At 36.6% G+C, this 10,058-nt stretch overlaps 1 protein-coding gene across 1 annotated transcript; it reads left to right on the forward strand.

The window, feature by feature from the left end:
* The first annotated feature begins 6 nt into the window (after positions 1 to 6).
* On the forward strand, positions 7 to 10,052 carry LOC116629484 (ankyrin repeat domain-containing protein 26-like). Its single transcript, XM_032399761.1, has 5 exons — positions 7 to 443; positions 2,748 to 2,781; positions 3,130 to 3,268; positions 8,005 to 8,217; positions 9,912 to 10,052. Exons 1-4 carry the CDS (start codon positions 292 to 294, stop codon positions 8,016 to 8,018), a joined length of 339 nt encoding a protein of 112 aa, XP_032255652.1. The 5' UTR covers positions 7 to 291; the 3' UTR covers positions 8,019 to 8,217; positions 9,912 to 10,052.
* The last annotated feature ends 6 nt before the right edge of the window (positions 10,053 to 10,058 follow it).

The raw sequence follows: 10,058 nt of genomic DNA on the forward strand, positions 1-10,058 counted from the left end.
TCCTTGATTCCACAGCTCCTACAAAGAGATCCATAGCAGTTTTGTCCCCATAAATGTCATTGTATTGTAATTGTATATTTATCTGTCTTTGAAGCGAGGGATGTGTATTTCCTTGTATATGGTTGGATTTCATAACTGTTCTGTGAATTAATAAATGTTCATTGAGATGGGTAACAGAATTTTACAAAAAAAATTGTTTTTGTTCTTTACCAGTAAAATTATTAGAAAACATTGGCTTTTTAATGGATATTTTAACTGGATTTTTTTTTAAGTAGTGATCCTGGTTTGCATATGAAGGAGGTAAGGAAAGATGAAAATGAAAAACGGACATCAAAAGTATCTGTGATTACACCAGGGCTTGAGAAGGCTGATTCCCTACCTTCTCGTCCACTACAAGTGAATGATGACAGCACTTCAAGTGAAATGGATCAGGATGAAGTAAGGTAAAATCTATAAATTCTTTATTTCCCTCTGAAGGAAGTTTAGCAGTGATTACTTTTTAGGGAAATAAAACGCTGTCGTGTAGGTACAGGCTAAGGCAAGAAATACTCAAGTATATCAGATACACTGCTTGAAAGGTTAAGATGAGGACAAGTGACTTTGACAAGGAGCAGTTTCAATAGTCACCATGGAAGCTGGACTGTAATGAATAAGTATAAACAACTCCTTAGAGAATTTTTACGGGGAAAGGTAATAGAGAAATGGATGATAACTGAAAAAGAATGTGGAATTCAAGGGAATTTTCTTTCTTTTTTAATTTTAAGATGGGGGCTTTTAGAGTACATTTGTATGCTGCTGGAAATGATCCAATAGAGATAGACATGGTTATTTAATTTTGTTTGCATTTCCAAATATTAGAAAGCTTGTTGATTGTATTACATTATCTTTTTTTTTTTTAAGATTTTTTATTTTTTATTTGACAGAGAGAGAGTACAAGCAGGGGGAGCGGCAGGCAGAGGCAGAGGCAGAGGGAGAGGGAGAAGCAGGCCCCCTGCCCAGCAGAGAGCCCGATGTGGGACTCGATCCCAGGATCCCGGGATCATGGCCTGAGCCAAAGGCAGACGCCTAACGACTAAGCCACCCAGGCGCCCCTATTTTAAGATTTTTTTATTTGCTTGACACAGAGAGAGAGAATGCACAAGCAGGGGGAGTGGCAGGCGGAGAGAGAGGGAGAAGCAGGCTCCCCGCCGAGCAGGGAGCCTGATGTGGGACTCGATCCCAGGACCCCGGGACCATGACCTGAGCCGAAGGCAGATGCTTAATGACTGAGCCACTCAGGCACCCCTGTATTACATTATCTTTTAAAGATTACAGTAATTGTCCTTAGTACTCCTATTCATGTAGTTTTGTGGCAAGAGGTGGTTTTTTTGTTTTTTTTAAGATTTTATTTATTTGACAGACAGAGACATAGCAAGAGAGGAAACACAGGCAGGGGGAGTGGGAGAGGGAAAAGCAGACTCCCGCTGAACAGGGAGCCCGATGCGGGGCTCGATCCCAGGACCCTGGGACCATGACCTGAGCCAAAGGCAGAAGCTTAACGACCGAGCCACCCAGGTGCCTGTGGCAAGAAGTTGTTGATTCAGAATTGGTTCCCCAGTGGAGTATTGTCATATAATTGAATGTGCAGATACTATCATTCATAGACTTAAAAGTATATAAATAATAGTAAATATACAAACCCTTAGGGCCCTTCTGAGTAGAACTAATCATTCCTTGATGATTTTAGATATTCAGTGCCTTTGACAGTATCATGAATAGCTATGGTTTTGTTAGGGACTTTGAAGTATCTGGTTGCATTAAGTTAATATTTGTTTAGATTCTGGGGAAAGGGGAAAGACTTTATTTATACTTGAAAAATAAACTATTAATCTGTCATAGATTATTACTTTTAGATTATAAAGTTCTAATTACAAAAGCCATGGTTCCTGTACCAACGGTGTCATTGACACATATTGTGTGCTCAGTAAGTATGTATTTGTGAATAAACAGTTGAATAAATAGATGAATGCCATTGATGAACTTCTTCAGAAGAAGCAGATCTTTAGTTTATTGAAAGTAGATTTTCAGTATTGCCTAGGTATGAAGTCTTTTTATTTTAAAAATACATGTGTAAGATTCATAAATTATTATTTATAATTATAGCTAAAATGGAATAATAGATTCATTTGCTATCATATTACTTGGAAACACTCAAATATTACTATCACCACATATTGTAAGACACATGTTTTGAAGGCACATATCCTGGATTTGAATTCTGGGTCTACTCCTGACCAGCTGTATGGGCTTGGGGAAGTGACTTATTTCTGTGCCTCATTTTCTTCCTGTGTAAAATACCTAATATAATTACCTATGTTTATAAGATTGTTGTGAGGCTTAAAATACTTTCAAGATGTGTAAGGTGTTCGTAATAATGCATAGTAGTTGTACAGTAAGTCCTCAAAACACTAGTATCATGATTATTAAAAAAGGGTTTCTTTCAAATAAGAACTTAACTTGCACTTTCCCAATAGTTTTTAGAGCCAATAAAAGCTTGTTTTTATTGAAAATGACAACAAAAAATGTGGTATATTTCTTCATATCAAATAATGCAAGTAACATTATGCTTTTCCTTTGCTTTTTGTCCATTTGATCTAAATTTAATGCTTTGTTAATATTATTAATAATATTGTTTAGATATGATTGAGATATTCTTTGTATTTTAAGCATTTAATACTTGCCTGAAAAGAATTGTTTTTTTTTTTTAGACCTGCAAAGAAAACATCTCATGAAAAGAAAGAGGTGAAAAAATACGTATAATTCTATTTCATTTATTTTTTAATTTTCACTTTATTATATTACTTTGATTAATAATATTTATTAGAAATATTATTCCATGGTAAAAATTTACTTTAGGAAGGACATAGTGAAAACATAGAAAATCTTCCTTTGTTGTATAGACATTTATTGTGAAAAAGTTATTCAGAAGTACTAATTATTGATAAAGGTTGTTTTGATAAAAATCAGTTCTTTTGAAAAGTACCTATGTTTTTGCTCTTATAAAAAGATGGGTATTTATCATCTCTCTACACTTAGTATATTTTATGAATATTCGGGAGACATTTTGAAATAGTTATTTTTTATTTGTAGGTCAAAAAGCAAATTAACTTTATGGATGACCTTGACTTAACTGAGTCATCTGGAACAGCTTCAGAGGATTCCAAGTTGCCTTGCTCTAATTATATGAGTTGCAAGTCGCTAATTGTACAAGTTGGCAAGGATTGTAAAGGTAGGACCATTGTATAAATAGAAAGCCTTTGTATGTATATTACTGTAGTGATATGTGCACATCTTGTAGAGTGCTGTACCACACAACACTCATGAGCTACTCATCTCAGAAATATCTTTTATATGAAAATAGAGAACTGTTGAATACTCTCAGCCAAAGGGCTATAATTTCCACTCTATGTTTTGTCATGGGAATGGCACACCTGATGTGTTGTTAACTCCGCTTCTCTGCTGTGCCTTCACCCAAGGTCAGGTTACCATTATTTTTCTCCTAGAGTACTGAAATAACCTCAGGACTCTTTTCCCTGTCATTCCACCTCCCAGAATCTTGGTCTACACTGCAACCATAGTTATCATAATTTTTAAAAATTCATGTTTCATCACGTTACCCCCTTGCTTAAAGCATAGCTGTTACTTCTCATTGCTCTAAGGTGAAAGACCACCGTACTCTAGCTTCATCTTGTATTGTTTCATATCCTTCTTTTTTTTTTCTTTTTTTTATTTTAAAGATTTCATTTATTTGACAGAGAGAGACACAGTGAGAGAGGGAACACAAGCAGGGGGAGTGGGAGAGGGAGAAGCAGGCTCCCGGCGGAGCGGGGAGCCGGATGCGGGGCTCGATCCCAGGACTCTGGGATTGTGACCTGAGCCGAAGGCAGACTCGTAACAACTGAGCCACCCAGGCGCCCATGTTTCATATGCTTCTTTCCATCTGTGTCTCAGCCACTGTTTTAGATGTTTTTTCCTATAATAGAGCTTTTTCCCCCCCAACTGCTTTAGTTAGGGAAACTGCACATATATGAAGTGTATAATTTGATAGTTTTGACATATGTATATGCATATGAAACCATAACCGTAATTCAGGCAGTTAACATATCTATCACCCGTAAGTCTCATGTCTCTTTATATTCCCTTGTTACGAAACTGCCAAATTGTTTTCTAAAGTAGTTGTACCATTTTCCATTCCCAGCAGCAGTGTATGAGAGTTCTAATTTCTCCCTGTATATTCATGAACACTTAGTATTGTCAGTTTTTTAAATCTTAGCCATTCTGATGGGTATGTAATATATATATCATTATGGTTTTAATATACATTTCCCTAGTAACTGTTAATGTTGAGCATATTTTCATGTGCTTATTTGCCATCTGTATATCTGCTTTGAACTATCCAAATCCTTTGTCATTTTAAAAATTAGGTTATTTTCTTATTTGTTGAATTTTGAGAATTCTTTGTATATTCTAGATATAGTTCCTTTATCACCTATATATATTTTGAAGATTTTATTTATTAATTTGACAGAGAGAGAGACAGCTGGAGAGGAAACACAAGCAGAGGGAGTGGGAGAGGGAGAAGCAGACTCTCTGCTGAGCAGGAAGCCTGATGTGGGGCTCGATCCCAGGACCCCAGGATAATGACCTGAGCTGAAGGCAGACGCTTAACAACTGAGCCACCCAGGTGCCCCTCACCTATATTTTTTTGTAAAGATTTTCTCCCAATCTGTGACTTTTCATTCTCTCAACAGTGTCTTTTGAAGAGCAGTTTTTCTTTTTGATGAAATCCAGTTTATCCATTTGTTCTTCTATGGATTTTTGCTTTTGGTGTTCCTATCTAAGAAATCTTTGCCTAGCACAAAGTCAGAGGTTTTCTCTCATGCTTTCTTTTAGAAGTTTCGTAGTTTAAAAACGAAGTTTTATAGTTTTAGGTCTTACATTTAGATCTGTGATCCATGTGATCCATGTCATCCATTTTGTATTCTTTTTTTTTTTTCTTAAGATTTTATTTACTTATTTGACAGAGAGAGAGCGTGAGCAGGGGGAAAGGCAGGCTGAGGGAGAGGGAGAAACAGGCTCCCCGCTGAGCAGAGAGCTGGACATGGGGCTCGATCCCAGGACCCTGGGATCATGACCGGAGCCAAGGCAGACACTCAACCAGCTGAGACACCCAGGCGCCCCTATTTTGTATTCTTTTTTTTTTTTTTTTACTTATGATGGGCATAGTATAGATCCAGGTTCATTCTTTTTGCATATGGATATCCAGTTGTTCCAGCACCATTTGTTGAAAAGGCTGTATTTTCTCCACTTCAGGCCATTGTGTCTTTGTCAGGATCAGTTGACCATATGTGTGTGGGTTTATTTATGGACTCTATTCTGTCCCATTAATCTCTTTGGCCTTCTTTATGTCAATATCATGCTGTTTTAATTACTACCAGTTTATGATAATTTTTGAAATCAGGTAGTTAGTGTTAGTCCTCCAGTTTTATTCTTTTTGAGGGTTCTTTTGCTATTGTATTCTAGATCCTTTGTGTTTCCAGAACACGAATTGTATTTATTTTATTCATTTTTTCCACATGAATTTTAGGGTCAGCTTGTCATTTTCTAAAAAAAAGAAAAAAAAACAACTCTGGTGGTCTTCTGGAAATCAAGTTTGGATTACGTTGAATATACAGATTAATTTTAACAATATTGAATTTTCAACTCCAAACAGAGTATCTCTCTACAATTATATAAGTCTTCTTTAATTGTCTTGGTAATATTTTGTAGTTTTTAGTGTATAGGTCTTTTTATCTTTTATGATATTACCTGTGGTTATTTTTTATTTTTCAATGCAGTTTCAATTTTTAATTAATTAAAATTAATTTTTAATTCTTCATTTTAATTTTTTGTTGCTAATATGTAGAAATACAGTTGATTTTTGTATAATGATTCTGTGTCCTCCAAACTTGATGAGTTCATTTATTAGTTCTAGTAGCTTTTTAAAAAATTCTGTCAGATTTTCTACATAACCAAAGGTTATCAAACTTTAACTCCTGTTTTACTAATTTCTTAAGGTGGAGCCAAAGGTCATCAATTTGAGACTTTTCTTCTTTTTTCATATATACATTCAGTGCTGTAAATGCTCATATGAGTGCCACTGTAGTAGCAGGGTTTCAGAAATTCTAACATGTTATGTGTATTCAGTCCGGAATACTTTCTAACTTCTTTTTTCAGTACTTCTTTGACCCAGGGGTTATTTAAAGACTTTATTTATTTGAGAGAGAGAGAGAGAGAGAGCATGAGCTGGAGGGGAAGCAGCCTCCCCTCTGAGCAGGGAGCCAAATGTGGGGCTTGATCCCAGGACCCTGAGATCATGACCTGAGCTGAAGGCAGATGCTTCATCAACTGAGCCACCCAGGTGCCCTGACCTAGGGGTTGGTTATTCAGATGTGTGTTAATTAGTTTATGGTCACAGAGCACACTTTTATGACTTCAGTCCTTTTGACTTACTCCTTTTATTACAATTTATTTTATGACCGAAAATATAGTCTCTTTTGGTAAGTGTTCCATGGATACTGGAGAAGAATGACGGTGTTCCAGTCTACTATATCCTTGCTGATATTCTGCCTATTGAAATCTCAGACTATAACTGTGAATTTGCCTGTTTCTCTGTAATTCTATCGATTTTTGCTTTATGTATTTTGAACCTATTAATAGATGCATAAACACTTAGGTTTGTTATGCTTCTTTTAATTGACCCTTCTATCATTATAAAATGACCTTATTTATTGCTGCTTATGTTTTTTGTTTTGAAATCTATTTTGTCTGGTATTAATATAGTCACTCAGGCTCAGCATTCTTTTCTCAAGTTGTTAGTGTGGGCTCTCATATTTCTGCCTTTTAAAAAATTTGTGTCTTCACACTTAAAGGGTATTTTTTTAATAGGTGGCATATAGTTGGGTCTTCCTTTTTCATCCATTTTGACAGTCTGCCTTTTAATCGAGGCTTTTAGACCATTTTCGTTTAATGGGATTATTAATGTAGTTGATCTGAATCTGTCATCGTATTGTTTGGCTTCCATTTGTCCTATCTGCTTTTTACTCCTATTCCCTTCTTTTTCTGCTTTCTTTTAAACTACTCAAGTAATTTTTATGATTTAGTTTTATTTATGTGAGTATGTATATTATTTTGTTTACTCTAGCTATAACTCTTCAGGTGTGCTATTTTAGTGATTAGGGTTTAAAGTATATGACTTAAGCATCACAGTCCACCTTTGAGTAATGTTATACTACATCATAGTAGTTCAAGAAAATTATAATAGCTTACTTCCATTTCTTCTCTCCTAGCCAGATCCTTCTGGATCTGTGGGATGATAGTTTTCATTATTTAGAAAGGTTTTGGTCACTTTTTCTTTTTCTTTTTTTAAAGATTTTATTCATTTATTTGAGAGAAGGAGAGTGAGAGTGCACGAGCGGGGGAAGGGGCAGGGCAGAGGGAGAAGCAGACTCCCCGATAAGCAGGCAGTCTGACACGGGGCTTGATCCCAGGACCCTGAGATCATGACCTGAGCTGACGGCAGACACTTAAGCGACTGAGCCACCCAGGCGCCCCGAAAATATCTTTTATAGTGAAGTCATTCAGTATCTATTTGTGTAAAGTATGAGTGAGTGAATGTGAAAGCACACAGTCCTTTATATGCAAAAAGTACTCACATGTTTTATTTCTTTTTTTTTTTTTTTAAAGATTTAATTAATTTATTGGAGAGAAGGAGAGCATGAGTGGGGGGTGGGAGAGAAGAACAGAGGGGAAGGCGGGGGAAGAATCTCAAGCAGACTCCGTGCTGAGGTTGGAGCCCCGCGTGGGGCTCGATCCCCCGACTCTGAGATTATGACCTGTGCCGAGACCAACAGTTGGATGCTTAACCAACTGAGCCAGCTAGGCGCCCTATATATTTTATTTGTTTCTGTTTTTTCTCTGATGTAGATTCTACTACTTGATTAAAATCCAGGATGCGATGCTTTTGTATAAAAAATTAGTAGAACTTAAAAAAAATCAGCGTAAACAACTTAAAAGAAAAAATAAAGCAATGGAAAATAAGGTTAACGGACTAGAGAAGGAGCTATGAGAAACAAAAGAGTTGGAATTGAAGTTGGAGCATCAAAAAGTGAGATGGGAACAAGAAGTCGGCGGTTTGAGGTATGACATCTTGGTTTTAAGGAAATATTTGAACCTTGTACGTTTTTTTTTTTTTAACAGGCTCCACACCCAATGTGGGGCAAGAACTCACAGCTGTGAAGTCAAGAGTCGCCTGCTCTACCAACTGAGCCAGCCAGGTGCCCGTTGAACTCTTTACTTTTGTACTACAGATGTGTAGGAGAAGTTTGATAATTGCTAACTTCCCTTCTGGAATCTTTATAGGGAAGAAAACTTCTTTAGTAGTGCGAAGTATGAGATTTTTCAAAATAGTTCAGCAAGGGCGCCTGGGTGGCTCAGTTGGTTAAGCGACTGCCTTCGGCTCAGGTCATGATCCTGGAGTCCCTGGATCGAGTCCCGCATTGGGCTCCCTGCTCGGCAGGGGGCCTGCTTCTCCCTCTGACCCTCTCCCCTCTCATGTGCTCTCTCTCTCTCATTCTCTCTGTCTCAAATAAATAAATAAAATCTTTAAAAAAAAAAAAAAAACAAAAAACAAAATAGTTCAGCAAGTTCCTGACAGTGAATACTTCTACTGATAATTTAATGTATATTCCAAATCCTAATTTTAATGACCATATAGAAGTCCACCGTATGGAATCCTCATTATTTAACAAATTGTATTTTGGTTCTTTTCCATTTTGCTATACTTTAATTAATGCTGTCAGCATTGTCTTTTATATAAATCTGTTTCTAGAATTCTGCTTGCTTACTTGGAAGAAATTCTTCAATATAGTGTTGTTTGCTTAAAATACAAACATTTTTAAAGAAGGTCTTTGATCCTCTTTTTAAATTGTTCTCTGGGAAGTTTATATTAATTTATATGCCCATCAACAGAGTATGAAATGGCCATTTTTCTCAAGACAGGAAAGATTTTAAAAATGTATTCAGTTTGAAACATATGCAGCGATGAAAGAGTAAAATGGAAAATGATTACTGCTCAGTGTTTTCAGTATCTCTCTTATAAAATCAATCCAAGAGTCTATGCTGTAAGCACATATGACTCTTGATTGTTTCCTTAATTACTATGGATCCTGTGTTCTAAAAGGGGTTTTCAGATGATTTATAAAATGGATAGTAGGGGTGCCTGGGTGGCTCAGTTGGTTAAGGGTCTGCCTTTGGCTCAGGTCATGATCCCAGGGTCCTGGGATCGAGCCCCATCTCCAGATGTCTGCTCGGCGGGGAGCCTACTTGTCCCTCTCCCTCTGCCTGCTGCTCCCCCTGCTTGTGCTCTCTCTCTCTCTGTCAAATAAATAAATAAAATCTTAAAAAAAAAAGTAAAATGAATAGTAATCAACAAGGTAAATTGAGAATATTGCAGAAGAAGAAACATAAAATGTATAGGGCTATCTATATAAAATGTATAGATATTAGACTCCGCAGCCTAGTCCTGGATCACCGTAATCTGCAGGTGTGTGTTGTGTAAGTGACATCTGCAGGTGCTGCTGCCTTAGACTGCAAATCATTTTTGGAGGTACCTGTGATGTATTGTGAAGTAGAAATTTACTTCTAGTGAATTTATAAACTGTTTTATAAAGAGCAACTTCTCTTTTTAATTAGTAACTACATTATCTGTTCTAATGGAGGAGTAATTATGACTCTATGGGGAAAATGCTAAGCTAGTTCTCTTTTCAGAAACACCATGGAAGTTCTGCTTAAAAGGTTTTTTCTATTTTTTTATTTTTTATTTTTTATTTCAGTGAACTCCAAACAAGTTTTAGGGGGCTCCCCCAAACAGCAGAGACTTTAACTGAAGGTAGGAAGTTCGAAGTCATTTGACTAGGAAACCTGATGATCAACGTCTGTACGGAACAGACCTACCTTGAGGATGTAGGATTTGTGTTTTC

This window comes from Phoca vitulina, unplaced genomic scaffold, assembly GCF_004348235.1.
Source record: "Phoca vitulina isolate PV1807 unplaced genomic scaffold, GSC_HSeal_1.0 scaffold1117, whole genome shotgun sequence".
Classification (NCBI taxonomy): domain Eukaryota; kingdom Metazoa; phylum Chordata; class Mammalia; order Carnivora; family Phocidae; genus Phoca; species Phoca vitulina.

Bases quoted from the DNA above. Each gene is read 5' to 3' on its own strand.
- LOC116629484 (XM_032399761.1), top strand. From the start codon at position 292: ATGAAGGAGGTAAGGAAAGATGAAAATGAAAAACGGACATCAAAAGTA. The intron at 444-2,747 runs GTAAAATCTATA...TTTTTTTTTTAG, and splicing joins ATGGATCAGGATGAAGTAAG to ACCTGCAAAGAAAACATCTC. The intron at 2,782-3,129 runs GTGAAAAAATAC...TTTTATTTGTAG, and splicing joins CATCTCATGAAAAGAAAGAG to GTCAAAAAGCAAATTAACTT.